This window comes from Typopeltis vanoorti, chromosome 2 (genome assembly GCF_054136105.1).
Source record: "Typopeltis vanoorti isolate ZY-2024b chromosome 2, IOZ_Tvanoo_1.0, whole genome shotgun sequence".
Lineage (NCBI taxonomy): Eukaryota > Metazoa > Arthropoda > Arachnida > Uropygi > Thelyphonidae > Typopeltis > Typopeltis vanoorti.
In genome coordinates, this window is record NC_143550.1 from 26,965,944 (window position 1) to 26,984,193 (window position 18,250).

General features: G+C 36.7%; 1 protein-coding gene across 3 annotated transcripts in view; it reads right to left on the reverse strand.

The window, feature by feature from the left end:
- Positions 1 to 18,250, reverse strand: part of LOC150108891 (uncharacterized) — a 461,422-nt gene that overhangs the window by 232,526 nt on the left and 210,646 nt on the right. For all 3 annotated transcript variants that reach the window (XM_090410738.1, XM_090410720.1, XM_090410728.1), the window contains one exon: positions 14,594 to 14,745. In XM_090410738.1, coding sequence (XP_090266864.1) covers positions 14,594 to 14,745 — 152 coding nt within the window. The remainder of the gene's footprint in view (positions 1 to 14,593; positions 14,746 to 18,250) is intronic.

Sequence of the window (18,250 nt, forward strand, 5' to 3'; positions counted from 1 at the left end):
TCCTTAAAACTAATGTCCTAAGTGGCGCAGCGAAAACAAATAAATGTCTTAGGATTTTATGCGAAGAAGAACCTCAGAAGCTTTGTTACATTTGGATTTTGGCTCTACCCTAGGGCAATTCCCTTTGCACTTAGATAGTACCACGTGACACCAAGGGGCGAATAAACGTAAAGAGCATAGATATCCAAGTTATTAAGAAAAGGTGACACAACAATATAAATTACATGCAAAATTATACCCCGAGTTACGCAAATTCGATATGCGCTTTTTATTGGTCCCACCTACCATGTAACTGGGGTTTTACTGTATATATAAAATTTATTTTGTTACTTTATATTTTGGTATATATTTTATTTATTTATTATTGTTTTACCACAGGTCAGGCTAGGGTAAACAATTAACAAAGCATTTAGATTTATCTTACTTTTGTGCAGTGTCATGTAGCTTGTGTCCTGTGTATATGTATCAAGTAGATACAACTGCTGTTAGTGACACGAGAGTGCTGCATGTGCGCACGTGCACACATTACATACCATTTGGATTGCCCTCTTCTTGCCCCTAAAAACACCCATATTTACTTGCATAACAAACACCCAAAGAATGGATGTACACTGCACTGTTCAGACTCATCTTTACATTTGCAGTTTTATTTATTTCTTTATTTAGCAGCATATACACTCGTGGTCATAGAAACTGCATCACCTTACACAAATGTAGTTTTTAGTAGTTAAATGGTCATTTTCATTGGTTTATTATTAGGTATTGCACTGTACTGAAAAATCTATCATTCCCGAGGATTTCTGTATAATGAAATAGTTGCTGCTATTGCATTAATTCTTTATGCTGTAAATAGACAGCAAGAGCTAGTTTTCACATTTTTGTTGCTGAGATCACTATGATTAGTTACATGAAGTTACCTCACAAAAAAAGTGCGATTCAAGATTTGAATAGAGAAGGCTATTTCTCTCATGAAACAGCTAAAAGGGTTTCCTGTAGTCAATATACTGTGATATAGCTGCTGTTGAATATGAAGGAAACTGGATCTACTAAAAAGAAGAAGAAGGGGACAGGAAGACACCACTGTGTACACCATGCCAAGATTAAGTTCTAAAGAAGCTCTCCCTCAAAAATTGCTGTGCATCATGCAGAGAACAGAAACAGGACTTTGAAGAACAAACAGGAGTTGTGGCAAGCTCTGTAACTATCAGGAGAAGACTCATTCAACAGGGACTGATGGCTAGGCACCCTAAGAGAAGCCCTTGTTAACCAAAAAAATGAGATTGGCTCAGTTAAATTGGTGCAAAGAGTATGCCAAATGGACCTCTCATCAGTGGGAAAGAGGTAATTTTTTCTGACAAGAAAAAGTTTAACCTACAGGGTGCCATCAGTAGACAAAAAACAGTTCAAAGATGATGAGGGGAAAAATTCAACCCTGACCTGTCTGGTGTCAGCAGTCAAATTCTCAGCCAGTCAGATGATCTGGGACTGCATGTCGTATCATGGTGTTGGTCACTTGCATTTCATAAACGGTTCAGTGAATGCATAAGCATACCAGAAAATTTCAGAACTGCTGCCTACTGTCAGAGACCACTTTACCATAACAATGAACTGCATCTTTCAGGATGACTCTGCCCCTTGTTATAGAGCAAAAAGTGCAAGTAATGCTATTATAATCCTAAATGTACCATACACATTGAATTTAGTACTTAAAAAAGCTTTAGTTTTTGTTTCAGGTTAACAAGTGGCTCGATAAACATTCAATTCAGCAACTACTGTGGCCATCCATCCCAGATTTCAATCCCCATTAAGAAGTTGTGGTACCAAATGGAGACTGAAATGCACAAGAAGAAGCCAAAAACACTTTGGAAACTCCAAGAAGCCATTATAAGGGTATGGAATCATGAATTGACAGTTGCATCCATCAGGAAATTGATTTCATCAATGTCCAGCTGACACATCTGTAATAAAAGCAAGAGGAGGACCCACAAAGTACTAAACAGCAAAAAGTGAATTTTTAGCTTTGAATGTTAGTAAAACTGAGTAGCTGAACTAAATTTTGATACTGATATTTGTTTTTTCAGTGAAAATATCACTGTCCACTCCATTTTGAAATATTTGTAAATTTAACAAGTTTGTTGTCACTTCCTAATTATGTCAATTCTTATACTAAAAACAGCGAAATATTAATCAAATATAAAAATGTAATATTACTTCTTCATTATTTGTAATAATTATTGCTATTATCTCTTTTCAAAGAGGCATTCAAATTTAATTTCTGAAAAAACATGGTTACAGCAGGTGATGCGGTTTCTATGAACATGAATGTAGGTAAAAACACAAGAAAGTAATGAGCAAAGCTATATACAAATTGATAGTTCAGTTAACCAATTGTAAAAATTCAATGCAACGAGAATAAGATTTTGTATAACAAACGCATTGAGTTTTTACAGTTAGGCAGAACCAAGAACACCTGTAAATAGTCCTTTCTTTTAACATTTAGTATTGTGTATAACATATGTACAGCCCAACGGGAATTAGCTATCTCTTTGAACAAAAGATGCAAAACTTTCAAGGCTAAGGGAAACGCTCTACAGTCGGAACGGCATTTGAAAGTTTGTTTATGAGTTCAACCCTAAGTGACCTCAAGGCCAATGCAAAAAAGGGGGCAGCATAATTCAAACAGATGTTCCGCTGACTGACTTAATAAGATTAGAACACGAAGACGGAGAAGAAAGGGCTTGTCGAAGGTTCGAGAAACCAGGAATCATATGACAATGTAAGGGGTTCGCGTAAGTGTATGCAAGGAGTGCACAGGGTTTAGAAAACTGAACCCAGGGTCTCAAAACTGATGAAATATAAGATGGGACTTCCAGAGACAGGGGAGTTTTTTTCTGGCACAGAGAAGAAACGAGCATAAGAGGAGACGATGGGGTAGAAAGGCCTGAGAGTGATGTCCTGATAGGTCAAGAAGGGAAGCCATGCCGCGAGCCGTCACTCAGTCCAGAAGCATAGATGAACAGGGGACGAATCAGCTGAGGTGCCGTCGAACTTGTCTATGAGCTGTTCCGCTTATCTAAGTCCGTGAAGGCCCTATCAATTCACGACCCTTCGCCGGTGTATCAACACGCCGATGAATTGTCATCCACATCCCGCGAGGCGACCTAATGAACAGCCGGTATCCCAAGGATCTGAAGGGGGAGTTTTTTTTTGGTACAGAGAGGAAACGAGCATACGAGGGAGAGAAAGCCTGAGGGCGATGTCCTGACGTGTCAAGGAGGGAAGCCATGCCGCAAGCCTTCACTCAGTCCAGAAGCGTAGATGACCAGGGGATGAATCAGCTGAGGTGCAGTCGAACTTGTCTATGAGCCATTCCGCTTATCTAAGTCTGTGAAGGCCCTGACAATTCGCGACCTTTCGACGGTGTATCAACACGCCGAAGAATCGTAACCCACATCCTGCAAGCCAACCTGACGAACGGCCAGTATCACAAGGATTTCGAAGGAGGAGAGATCGAAAACTCAAGACGAAGAATAAAGGAAACACAGGAAGTTGCAGCCAATGGGATCTGAGAGTGCAACCCAACAGAGAACAGCCCAAGTGAGTTAGTATATTGTTTTATGTAGACTCTGTGATGCTATAAGAATAGGTTGTAGAATTTGAAGATTGCATGTAAGAATGAATATAGCTTTGATGGTTGCATCTAAGAAAGAGTATAGCAAATTTCCTAGGAACTAATTTTGGGTTATGAATTTTAAATTAACACCTGTATGTAATCTTGTATGAAAGTTTTAGTTTATAATATGTTATACTATTCGTAACATATCCTTAACGCCGATTGTTCAGGTACTAAGTTGTTTGTTAAGTGAGAATTTCTTTGAGTCAGATAGATAACATAACATGTGCCTTATATAGATAAGGCACATGTGCCTTATATAGATAAAAGAGAGATATATATATATGCTGATATTAAGAAGTTTATAAGTGAGATAGGTAACATGATGTGTGCAGTGCATTAATTGAAGAGAGATATATATGCAGGTATTAAGAAGTTTGTTAAATGATAATACTCTAAGTTAGATAGATGACAAAATGTGTGCCTTGTATAGATTGAAGAGAGATATATGCATGTATTAAGAAGTTTGTTAAGAGATAATGCTCTAAGCTAAATAGATAACATAATGTGTGCCTTGTATTAATTAAAAAGGGATATATGCAGATATTAAGAAGTTTAAAAAAACGATAATTCTAAGAGCTAGATAGATAACGTGACGTATGCCCTGTATTAATTAAAGAGAGATATATGCAGATATTAAGAAGTTTATAAATTGATAATTCTATGAGCCAGATAGATAACATGATGTGTGCCTTGTACTAAGTTGAAGTAGAGATATATGCAAGTTTGTCTTTAAAGTTTCTTTTTTTAGAATTACAGAGGATCACCCTCTGTTTTATAGTGTATAACATATGCCAGTTTGTTGACCATGAAATCCTATGTTGCATTTTAACGAAGTTCTTGCCTGATCTTATTTTTCATTGCAATGCATTGATCTTAAATAAAAATCGAACCTAAGCGGGAAACATTGATATAAATAGTAAGTGAGAAAAGGGCCAGGACTGCAAAGCAAACTGATAACTTGGGAACGTTTAAGAGATTTTTGTTGTGGAAGGTTTAATAACCTACTGGAAGTACTATACTTCTTGCACCATATTGAGGCATGGATGGCACAGTCAAAATCTAAATAAATATTTCCATTGCTCTCAGATAGAAGAAGTATAGAATACAGAAGGTAGGAATCTACAGTATAAAAGGAGGAACGTGTGAGATTAAGTGACGAGATAAAAAAAATAAACCCCCCAATTACAAAAGGTGCAGTAAAATCAAAGGATAAGGATATATAAGAGAAAGCATAATTTTACAAAGGTGCAGTAACAACAGGAATAGATTAGAGAGACACAAAACAAAATATTACACAATCAATGGCACTATCTGGGAGTAAATGCAGGTTCGTGAGGCTTCCAGGAAAAAGTAGGACAGTCATCAGTGATATGATGCACAGTATGCACAGTCCCCCCCCCACACACACAGTGACTGTGGAATTTCTCACATATGAAATAAGTGGGCACAATTGCCTTGAAGTAGATTAAATCCTGAAGATTTGATAATTGAATCTGTGATCAGGTACTTATCCTATCCTTCTCGTCCATCCTAGGACAGGTTGAGTTCCCTCCTAATGGGGGGTTACTGGCTTATTAATGCAGTCGGTTCACCACTCCTCTGATGCATCCCCTAAGGGCGATATTCATGACTGTAATCCGTGTGTGTTCACAGGGCTGGTTTGCCTGTTTGCAGGATGAAAAACCCAGATAAACTGGGTGGGAAAACCCTGCTGTCTATACCCAGGACCGGCTAACTTGGCTAGGGCTGAGGAAGATCCTTGAGCTCCTCACGTCGTCGATGGGAATCGAACCTAGGACACTCCTTCCCCAGGCATATGGTTGTGAAGCACATAGCCACTGGGCTAACTGAGCAGACGATCAGGTACTTGTAAGGAGTTTATTCCAGAATCTTCTCCACCAGTCCTGAGGATGATAATATGGTATTTCCACAAGTAAGATGACAAGTTTGAGGAGGAGAGATATCTTGATGTATAGGACGGTTCACATTATTTCTGATTTTATTTCTTTAATGGTAGCTTCTTCCCTTCTGAAGCATGGAGCGATGATGTGAGAAAGAACAGGCAACCATGGGAGAGGAGTAGATCTTAAGAACCAGAGATGATTCTCATTGTTACCTCTACCTGTGGAGCACCTGTTCATGGTGGTGGTGGGAGGGGACCTCCATCCAACATGACACAAGGGAAGGGGCTGAAAAGGTCTGATAAACACCAAGAACTAAAATGATATTAAAGCAACTGATATAACCACAAGAAAGAACATATCTTAAAATCCTTTAACTCCCATGTTTCATCAAATTGTAATAATTTGTTATTTTTCTTTTAGGATATATAAGAAGAGACATGTCAGAGGTTTTGAAGAAATTTGAAGACACAGAGGTGTGGGCCATCATGAAGTTTTTTGTGCTGAAAGAAAAGTCTGCAACTGAGATTCACCAAACTTTGTGCAAGACTTTAGGGGAGTGTGTCCAGGCACATCCAACAGTTGCCAGATGTGTGGTCAAGTTTAAAACTGGGCATGCTGAGAAAACAGATGTCCCCAGGTCAGGAAAGACCTTCCACAGTGAACACACCTGAAAACATCAATGCAGTTCATGCCATGATATCCTTGATAATAAGCAAATATCAGCTAAAAACATTGCAGACACTCTGGGGATATCCAGGGAATGAGTTGAAATCATTATCCATCAATATCTGGACATGCAGAAGCTCTCAGCAAAGTCCCCCAAATGTTTGAATGCCAACCAAAACAGATAACACGTGCTGTCATCTCAAGGAATTTTGGATCATTTTGAGAAATCAGTTGCAAATTTTTTCACTCATATTGTGACTATTGATGAAACATGGCTATTCATCACTATGATCCAGAGACCAGACAACATTCAATGAAGTGGAGACACAAAGGTTATTCATGGCCAAAGAAGTTCCAGACCCAAAAGTCAGCAGGGAAGGTTCTTGCCATTGTCTTTTTGGGATATGGATGGTCTAATCCTTACCAAGTACCTCAAAAAAGGTGAAAATGTTACAGCAGCAGATTATTCAACAGCTCTGAATGAATTAAGGGAGGTACTGAAGAAAAAATGCCGTGGGAAACTGAGCAGAGTCGTTGATTTTGCAGGACAATGCACCTGTTCACACTGCTCATGAAACCCAACAGACAATACACAACTTGGGTTTTTGATATCTGCTTCATCCACCCTATTTGCATACCTGGCCCCATCTGACTATTCCTAAATTTTAAGAAACATTTGAAAGGAATAAATGTTACCCAAGATGATGAAGTCATATCTGCAGTTGAGGACCGGTTTGTGCAACAAGAGAAAGACTTTTTTCTCAGAGGATTCCAAATGATGCAGCTGCATTGTAACAAGTGTATAACACTTCATGAGGAATATGTAGAATAAATGTGTAAGTGAGTGTGGTGTGACACCTGTGGATATCTGGAAAAGAGATTCCTGATAGTCTGGACTAGTTTTGGCCTCTGCTTCAGTAAGATGGGCAGGCCTGGAGATGGCCCACCCAGGATCAATCAGCTAGTGGGCTTGCCTGCAAAGGTCAATGGTGTTGCAGTAAGTCTCACCCCATGGTCCAGGTTAGGATCCAAGACTTGCTGTGGTGCTTGTATAGAGTCTGGAGCAGCCCTGGTATCCCATTCCCAAGTGTCAATGCCTACCAGTAAGTGGGCATCTATGTGTGGCTCAGTGGTGGGTGGGAAGCTGATGCCAAACTTCATACTTAAATGTTTCAGGGGGCTCTAACAAAGTCCCAGCAAAGTACTGAAACCATACATATAACATTTGTTAACAGAAATAAGAAACAAAAGATATATGATACTAGTATAAATGTACCCATGTTTTGGATCATCCATGCAGCAGGTAAAAAAGTCAATAGCAAAAATTGTCACCCTTCATTATTCATAAGAGTTTAGAAGAACTGGCAGGATCACCAAAACTGTTAAGAAATTATGTTCTGGTGATATTTTTGTGGAAACATCATGACAGCAACAGTCCGAGAAATTACTGAGATCAACATGAATAAGTGGAATAACAATCACAGTAACACCTGATTCTTGGTGAGGAGTTATATCAAAATGGGATCTCCCTGATGTTCCTAATGAGGAGATATGTTCAGAACTTAAAGATCAGGAAGTGACAGGTGTAAGGTGCTACTGGTATGTAGATCCATAAGCCATTAAAATTCTTTAAATATCAGAAATATGGGCATGCCCAAACTGCCTGTCATGACTCTACCACCTGTCCCTAATGAGGCAGTAAAGAGAATGATAACAAATCTTGCTCTGCAAAAGCTAAATGTGTAAACTGTCAGGGAGACCATCCAGCTTATCCTCATGTATATCAGAAATGAAAAGATGAAAAAGAAATATAAAAAATTAAAACAAAACAAAATATATCATTCATATATATATATATATATATATATATATCCACTACATCTGTTCTGAGATACTCTTATACTGAGAAGGTGGAAGCTAAGAAAATGTTAACAGCATCTCAAACATGTCTGTTCAACCATCAGAATATTTCGTCATACCAGAACTTTATGATCGCAAGTGCTTCTCTGTTGGGTGTATCAATCATATGACCTACGGTCTTACTCCAAAGACAACTCTAAAAATGGTTCCATTCAATGAGAACCTATTTGGCAAAAAAAACCAAGTCCTCTGATTTTGAGAAATCTATGTAGACAGGCACAAAATTGGAGTATTTCATTCTATGAGCTTTTAAGACAGAACCCAGATTGTGCTCTGGGGGAAAAAATGTTATTTTTTTTCCCCCAGAATGGTGCCCATTCTGATATACTGACTGGATAGAGATATTTGAATCCTTCTCCAGTCTATTCAAATCTTCCTGTAAAGAATTAACATCAGCACTACTCCTGATAATTCTACCTAACTTAGTCAATCCACGTGAAATGTCATTAACAAATAAGTTAAGTAGTAGGGGCACAAGAACAGAACCCTGAGGCATGCCACTGGTAACCTTCCTCTTCTGAGATATGGCTCCATACACAACTTGCTAGTATCATTCAGAGAGCCAATCCCCGATCCATCTAACTAATATACTATTTATTACTATCCTCTGCAGGATGTACACCAACTTATCATGTGGTAATCAATCAAATGCTTTTGCAAAGTTCAAGAATATCACTGCATATGATTCTTCCTTATCCAACACATTTGTCACTCATAAAACATAAGCAGATTGCTAAAACAAGATCTGCTCTTCACAAACGCATGCTGATTATTATTATAGAGAATTTTATGTCAATCAACCCAATTCTGCATTCTATTTCTAACCAGTTTCTCCATCACTTTGATCCTGACTGCAGATGCACATACACATACACACACACACACACATACCGGTCTATTATTGAAAACTTCTGTTCTCAAACCATGCTTGTGGAGAGGTATTATTTTGCCTTCTTTCCATTCCTTAGGAACCCTCCATACTGCAAGATAAATAACCCAGAAAAGTACATGGCAACTGTTTTGCACATTCTTAAAAAATATGTGGTAATATGTCCATCCATTCCCACAGCCTTATTAACATCTAACCCAAGCAACACTTGATACACCTCTGATTCTTTCACCTTTAATTTTCCTAATTCTTGCTTCCCTTCTACATGTTGTGGAGCATCATTCACACCATTACAATATACACTGATGAAGTGTTCATTAAATAATTCTACTATATTATTTCGTATGGTTACTCTGCTACCATAATTATCTGCAAATATAAACTTGCCATAATTATCTTTCATCTTGCTTGCCACATAGCAGAAAAATTCTTTGGGTTAGCTCTGACCTGATTGGCCGATCTCCTCTCACATTCTGCTTTTTCTTTTTTAACCAGGCTTGTCACTTTTCTGGCTTGCACTTTATATTCTTCATGCATCTGTTCACTGCAAACAGTCTTGTACTTCCTTCCTAACTTCTTTTTTAACATTCCTTGCTTGATATCACCATTCATTCATCTCACTCCTACTCTATTTATTTGCTTAACTTTTGGTATGCAGTTATGTATTGGATGTGTTAGATACAACCTTATCATTTCACATGCACCATCAGCATCTTGCCTACAAAATTCATCAACCCAATGTATTGATGCTAGTTGACTACAGATCTTCTGCCTTATAGTTCCACATATAGATGTTCTTGATAATTATTTCCTATTTGACTACCTTCCAAACCAATTCAATGATCACTTTCACCAACAAGTGGCAGTGTTGATAACTCATTCACAACCACATCCTGTGAGGATATCATCAAATCTAACACAGATATACTAATGTTGCTTCCATCACATGCTGCTTTAGATAGTTATCCTGCAGAAACTCAACATATGCACTCTCCTTATTACTATACATTATCTCTTCTTTCCAATCCACATTCCTATAATTAAAATCTCCCATTAGGATCATCTTCCTTTTACTTGCCCAACTAATTTGTCTGAACATTTCACAATCAATATCCTCCACATTCCTTGGACTATAACAGCCTCCTATTAGATATACTGTTCTATTGATTTGAACTTCGCATCAAACAGCTTCAAAATCTTCACATGTACTACTATTTTCCACTTCGACTGTTGAAGGACACAACTCTTCTGCTACCATTAACAATACTCTCTCCTCTTCTCTTCATCTTCCTATCCTTTCAGAAAATTCTATATCTTACCATTTCAAGTCCTGACAGCATATCATTTTCAGTCAACCTACTTTTACTTATGGCCAATTATCTTTGGGAATACTGATTCAATCAATGCTACAGACTCAGCCCCTTTATTTCTGATACTCCGCATATTAGTATACAAGCATAACAATCCTCCACTCTTTGAGGCCATCCCATCAACACAATCACTCTTTACTCTCTCTCTCCATTCTGAACATTCTCCATTTTCCCTGATCCTGACTCTGATTTTTAATTATATTCGTATCATCCCCACATTTTGCACTGCATCACTTTGCTATAATCACTTCCTCACCTTTGTATCCATCCCTTTCCCCGTCCTTCCACAACCTGCTTCTCAATCTCTCTGTCTGACTCTTAGCGGTACTAATTTTATATGAACCAAGTGCACTCTTATTAAAGAACAATCGTTCCAAATGACCAACACCAAAGCCATTCAAATGCATCACATCAGCTTTGAATATTCTAACTTCGGTTTAAATTCATTCCATATATTCATAAATTGAGCACTCAGTGCCACCTTGTCATTCAGTATCACTGCTCTCCTTCTCACTTCACTACTGTCATATCTGGGTAACAAACTAACCACTTTCCCAATAACACTATTATCTTCACTTCCTGCAGCAACTTCAAATCCCTTTCCACAGTCTTTGTCTTATTATTGAAGTTATTTGTGCCCACCACTACCACTGACTCCTGTTCCTTCCTTCTATACAAAAGATCTGATATTCCTTTTATTGTGTCATTTGTAAAACATGTCTTGTGCATTTTATTTTTTACCACACCTTTAATGATTGAGTCACCAATCATTAAATGATCCTTGCTTCTTCTTAACCTCCTTGTCATTTACATTAGTTATGCTCTTCTTTAAACATTCAATTTCCTCTTCCGTACATTTAACCTGACTCTTCATTTTCATTTGACATCACTTCTATTATTACCATTGCAAGCACTTCCATCCATTATTTGATTATTCCTCATAACACTGTTCTCATTTGTGGAATGCCCTAGCCTTTCATCACACTTCTTAGATAACATAATATGTTCCTTTTTGTCATTCATCTAACACTCTTTAAATTTTCAGCATTTTGAATGCATACATACAACAACTGTCACATCTTATCCACTGTGAAAAGTCCAGGGAAAAACTCAATCTCCAAGTTGAGACCTTCTGCACTGCTGGCATAAGCTTCTTTGCTACTAGTGCAGCCATTTTTGTAATGTTAATTGGCACATTCATGTTAATGAAAAGAACAACCAAAATGAAAACTTTTATAACTACAACACCACAGTACAATAATTATATCCAGTCTGGCTATCATACAAAAGCACTATTATACAAATCTACACAATATAATTAAGGGGGAAAATTTGGAAGATGTAGATGTCATGTATCGGCAAATTAGCACAATGAATACAAGCTGAACAATTACTATGGGAAAACTTCAACTATAGGGACATTGATTAGAGGAGGGGGGGGAGAGGAGGAGGAAAGGGGGCATGGCAAGATGGAGGTGGAATTTATACAGTTCCTAAATGATAATTACCTGAAACATGTTATAGAAAGGCAGGGGTTTGAGAGTGCTGGATCTGGCAATAGCATCAGAAGATAGAGTATATCCAACCAAGGTATACACTCTGCCTCCAATTAGGAAGGGTGACCATGCAGTCTTCTTCTGGGAAGATGCTAAACATGTGAAATTCCCTGTCAAAAAAAGGTTAATGTTGAACTATAAAGCTGGTAATTATGCCAAACTCCAGAGGCATCTTGGAGCAAGGAAAGAATGTCAGCAGTGCATGGGAAGTGGGCATAGATTGTATGAGAGAAGCAGTATCAGACTGCCTACCCAAAGGACAGGAGAATAAACCAAGTGAGGATTAAGTTAAGTAAATGGGTAGAAATATTAAAGCAAAAGCTGAAAAAAAAAAAAAGAAGTAAACATTATGGAGGGAATATAAAGAAAAGGTGATTAGAATACTCATGAACAATACTAAGTGCAAGCAAGAAGGATGACTAGCATGGTAAGAAAGACCAAATCAGATTATGAAAGAAAATTAGCTAAGACCAAAGTAAATCTAAAAGGTTTTTTCTTATGTAGGAAGTAAGAGAAAAAATGACCATGAAAGGTCAATGCTGATGACAAGCAGGTGACAAAAAAGTCAAGTTGCTGAGTAATTATTTTGCCAAGGTATATTATAAAGGTGGAGATTTGCAGTTTTTGATGTTACAGATATGTCAAAATTGAGGTAGATGAACAGGTGTTCAGTGTAAATAGAGCAATGGGACTGGATGGCATGTCAGCCTGTACTATGCAAATGTGCAAGAGAAATGCATTGCCTCTGATGAAGTTGATCAATCTATCTCAGCTCTGGAAAGGTTCCAAGGGAGTGGAATGAGGGTAAGATCGTTCCTTTACATAAAGGTAGCTCCAAGACAGAAGCAGCAAACTACAGACCAATTAATATATCATAAGTGATTGTTAAAGTATTGGAAAAGTTGAGTGAAGGTAAAATCCAACAGTGGATGGATAAGGATATGATACTCTACAGTGGGCAGAATGGCTTTGTAAACGATAGTTTTATTAACATTTTATAATAAAGTGACAGCAGAACTGGAGATGAAGGAATTAGCTACACCATGATACTGCTGGACTTTGCAAAGTCTGAAAGAATATCACATGGAAAGCTATTACAAAAGCTGGAGCAAATGGGAATGGATATGAAGCTAGAAGCATGGATGAGAAGGCCTCACCGACAGGCACCAGAGTACTGTATGGTGGAGTGGAATCCAGGAGAATGAGGATGACTAGTGGAGTTCCTCAGGATTTCTGTACTAGGACCATTATTCTTTAATTTGAATATCAAGGATATATAGAAAGTTTTAAGGGGGAACACTCAGTTGTTTGCTGATGATCGAAAACTGGGAAGGGCAATAGTTGATAAAGGTGATGTAGATATCTATCTCCTGCAGGATGATTTAAATAAACTGCCAATGTGGGCAAAAGGATAACGATTATCAATTTAATGATACCAAATATAAAGTTATGCACTTCGAATTGAAAAAGTTTCATACTGTGTATCATATCGATGGTACTAAATTGCAGGAATTGAAGGCTAGGGATAACAGTGCACAGAGAGTTGAAGTTCAGAGGACATATTGCAAAAGTAATCAAAGTATTACTTGGATGTTAGTAATAAAGATAGGGAAGTTATTATCCCTATTTATAAGACTATGATTCAGCTGCATCTTGACTACTGTGCACAGATTTGGTTCAATGTACTTCTCAGGGAATGGGAGGTGGTAGAGAGGATTCAGAGATGAGTTGACCAAATTGGTAATAGGTTGAGAACTGCTCCCTATGAGGATTAGTTTAGTTGTAAAATTTAGTTGATAGGAAAAAAAAAAAAAAGACGGGATATGCTAAAAACTTATAAGATACTGAAAGGGTTTTATAAAATTGGCAGAAAGGAAATTTTTCAATATATGACAAATAGAGAACTAGGGGTCATCAGTGTTAGTTGTGTAAGAGTGTGGTTAGTAAGGATGTGCTGACTAGATCTTTTGCATGGAGATTGCTAAACAAGTGCAATGGAATGTTAGAATTATTTTTCAGAGCCATGACAGTATGAGTTTAAGGAGAGGTATGATAGGTTTTGTGTGTATATGTTATTGTGGATTGCCCACGATAAGTCTATGGACTCCATGAAGATACCATATAATAATAATAACAATTTGTTCCACAGTCCTAGCTAAATCTCAAAATTCTAAATTATAAATATACCAACCTGCAGATCTGAATAACTTTATATCATTATTATATTTACATTTTTACAAAATAGTACAAAATAATAATTTTATACTTGAATAGTTTATGATTATATAGTACAATTAGTACTGCAAAAGCAGAAAATTATTACCATTCAATGTGAACACTGATAGGAAATGAACTGAATCGAATAAAAGTTATGCTAAACAATGACTAGAGAATGAATGAATGAAGAAAAAGTAAACTAAATTCAGTGAATTTTGAAATGAATTATTATCAGATGGTAGTCATACATGACTTTCCTTGTTACGATTTATACATACCAACATGGATGAGTAATAACCATGAAAAATGGCAAAAGAAATGCTCCTAGTGTATTAAGAATATTTTGAAAAATAAAATAAAAAAATAATAAATAAAAATACAAGAAAAAATCTTACCAATTTTTTATCCTTTCCTTCAGTTCCATTAAAAGATTTTCATTTAATTTTTGAAGTTGTGGCAGGTGGTTTAAAATCTGATTTAGAACATCATCTGGTAATATAGGACTTCCTTTTTCTTCACTGGCATTGTTAACTGCTGACCTGAAGTCCTGATAAATATTAATTATCACATCAAACATTTATGTAATTTTTTTAAAATTATAACTACACACATGCAAACATATACAAGAATTATAATGTTAAAAATATTCTAATAATTATGCTGATTAAATTAAATTATCTGAACAAATATATATCTTTTATAATATAATTAAAACTACAGACCTATTAGTTTGTTATCCCACATTTATAAGCTTTTTACTAGAATTATAACTAATAGATTAGAAACAAGACTTGACTGAATATAACCCACTGAACAAGTTGGTTTCAGAAAGAACTTCAGTATAATAGATCATATTCAATTAATAAACCTGCTTATTGAAAAATATAACAAATACAACCTTCCTCTTCACATGGTCATCATAGATTTTAAAAACGCTTTGGATTGCATAAAAACATCATCAATAATAGAAGCTCTTAGAGATTATGGCACTGAAAAACAATTTTATTAACATAATAAAATATATTTATGGAAATGCTACATCAAATATCATTCTTGATGAAATAACTGAAAAGTTTCACATAATCAAGGAAACACCATTTCTCTCCAACTCTTCACAATTAACACTGGAACATATGACGTGTAATTTAGAATGGTCCAATAAAGGAGTCAATATTAATGGAATTAAATATCCTAAGATTTGCTGATGATATTCTTATTACTGCAACAACCTATGAAAGATTTTCAAACCTTCAAAGACCATCCGCAAATTCTTAAGATCTCCAAAAGACAGTCATCCTTTTTTAAAATATGCCAGAGTTAACAACATCCCCTGTTCGTGCGGCTTAAACTATATTGATCAGATCTCTAGAAGTTTTGAAATCAGAAAAAAGGAACACGTAGGAGACATAAACAATAATAGAGAAGACAAATCGGCGTTAGCTTTTCATTTCTCCAGGACAAAACATACCATAGAATGGGACAAAAGCTCCATGCCCTACTCAGAGGAGGAGGATTTCTGCTCCTGAATTATAAAAGAAGCCATAACAGTTATCCGTTCAAAACAAAGCAAAACTTAAAAGAAACAAAGGATTAATTCTGCCTGAGCTTTGGAAGACCCTCATAAGATCTTTAAACATGCCAGAATTAAATCTTGCTGCCAATTACAGAACGTTCGTACATAACAACAAGTGAGATCATATACGCTCAATGCGTGTGATGTATGCCTTCTTCTGCTTTTTGTAAAAATACAATTGTATTCGGTTCTTCCTTCATTTATAGTTTTAGTGTAACAGTTGTAGCGTTTAAGTTGTCTTACATCTATTTTTTACCCTGACAAAGCCAAACAGCTAAAGTTGGTGAAACTTGTCGGTATTTTCTAACTTAGTTTGAAATAAATTTGAGCTATATAAACCCAAATAGAAGTCAATCTCTCCTATAGTTCTTGTGATCAAAAATAACCTTTTTATCAGTACTATAGGTTGATCGACCAACCTCTCGTGTATAGGCCCAACATTAAAAAAAAAAAAGTTCATCACGTCTTGGACGGGAATTGAACTCTGGTCTTTCCTGACCAAGCAGCTTCGTCTATACCGACTGAGCTGCCGAGGCTCAATGTGAGCAATTAAAATTGTATACAGTGATACCCCAAAGTTACGCGGCAGGTGGGACCAACGAAAAGCGCGTAAGTCGAATTCGCGTAACTTGGGGTATAATTTTGCATGTAATTTATATATACAAACATACAATTGGGACCAAAGGTTTACAAAAACACCTATATTTTTTAAGAAATATAATCATAATTGTAGTTTTTCGTACATAAAAAAAAGTTATTTCGATGTCGATAATTTCATAAAATCTAATAGATTCATCTGACGGCATAACGTCTTTTTCTTGTCACGCAAAATTTCTTCATAGCAAGCCAGTGATTTTTTTTATTCCTTGCCTTGTGACTACAATTCGTTCCTCGTTAGAATCTATGTCCTCCAAAATCTGTAAACCTTTCTTAATTAAGCTGAGACCTTCTGTTAATTTTGCTATTGTCATTTGATAAAACTGGATCTGAGGTTTCGGTCTCTTCAGTAGCGAAGAGTTTCCGATATATCGGAAACTCTTCGCTAATCCGATAATCCTTACAGCATCCAAAACATTAAACCGTTTCCAAAACTCTTTAACAGACAGTTGCTCATTTTGCCTCATAGCTTCATTCAGACTTGCAAACGAACGGCATGTGTATGAACGTTTTTTCTTTTCTTTGAATGTTTTTCTTTTCTTGCTAGCTGTAGAAAAATTGGACTTGCTTCTTTTGGGCGACATTATTATTTTTTATGTGATAAAATTTTTATCAAGAACATAACATTAAACATCGCAAGGTTTGTAGACTATAAAAATCGTGTATGAATGGAGACTGCGCGAAACATGTCAGTGCTTGTTCACAGCATGTGCGACACTGGCGAATGCAGCCGGCGCTGGAAAGATACGACTAGTGGTGAGGTGTGATGGGAATACATACATATAAGAAACCACATAACTCCGGATTCGCATAAGTCAGGGTAGTGTAAGTCAATGAATACCGAGGATTTAATTATAAATGTTAATTTAGGTTTTTCCTGAAAAACTTTAGTTTCCAAAAATCCACACATATATCTTGCACCATGATTTTTTAACTTTAATTTTGAGGAAAAATGTGCGAGTTATATTCGAGTAAATACAGCAGTACTACCTAAATTTACATCAGCAAACAATTGAATATTTCCTTTCAGATTATTGCCTATATCATTTTTAAACAGTAGTGGTCCTAGCACTGAACCTTGCGGAACGCCACCAGGCACCTGTTTCGCATGGTTCTGCTACTCCATATAGAACTTTTTGATATCTGTCCAGCAGCCACCCTCTTATTTATATAACCAGTGACATATCTATCTCCATTTGTTCTTATTTGTGCAACAGAGTTCCATGTGGTATTCCGTCAAATGCCTTTGCAAAATCCAGCAGAATCAGCGTAGTTATTTCCTTTATCCAATTCAGGTGTCACTCTATTATAAAGAGTTGATAAATTTCATGAACCAAGCTTCTCAGAGCCATATTTCCTCTCATGTTCTTATCCATCCATTCTTGAATTCTCTTTTTGACCAATTTTTCCAGTACTTTTACCACCACTCTTGAGATACTGATTGGTCTATAATTTGCTACTGCAATTTTAGATCTACCTTTGCAAGGGAATTATTTTGCCCTCTTTTCATTACCTTTGAATTCTACCAGAGATGATATCTAAATTAATGAGCCTAGTCAGAGCAGTGGCAGTTCCCTCACATTCCCACAAGATTCTGAATAATATCCTAAGAATCTCCAATTTATTCACCTCTGTTCTCACATGAGGCCCTGTCATGTACCACAAAACCTTGCAAAGTGGTCCATCACTCAGTAACTCAACTATGTTATCTGCTTCTGTCACTTTACCACCATCAGGAGTCATTCTCCCTTTTAATTGCCACATAGGCAATTTCCTTTAGCCTGCATGGCTGTTTTCTTCTCATAATCTGATTTTGCCTTCA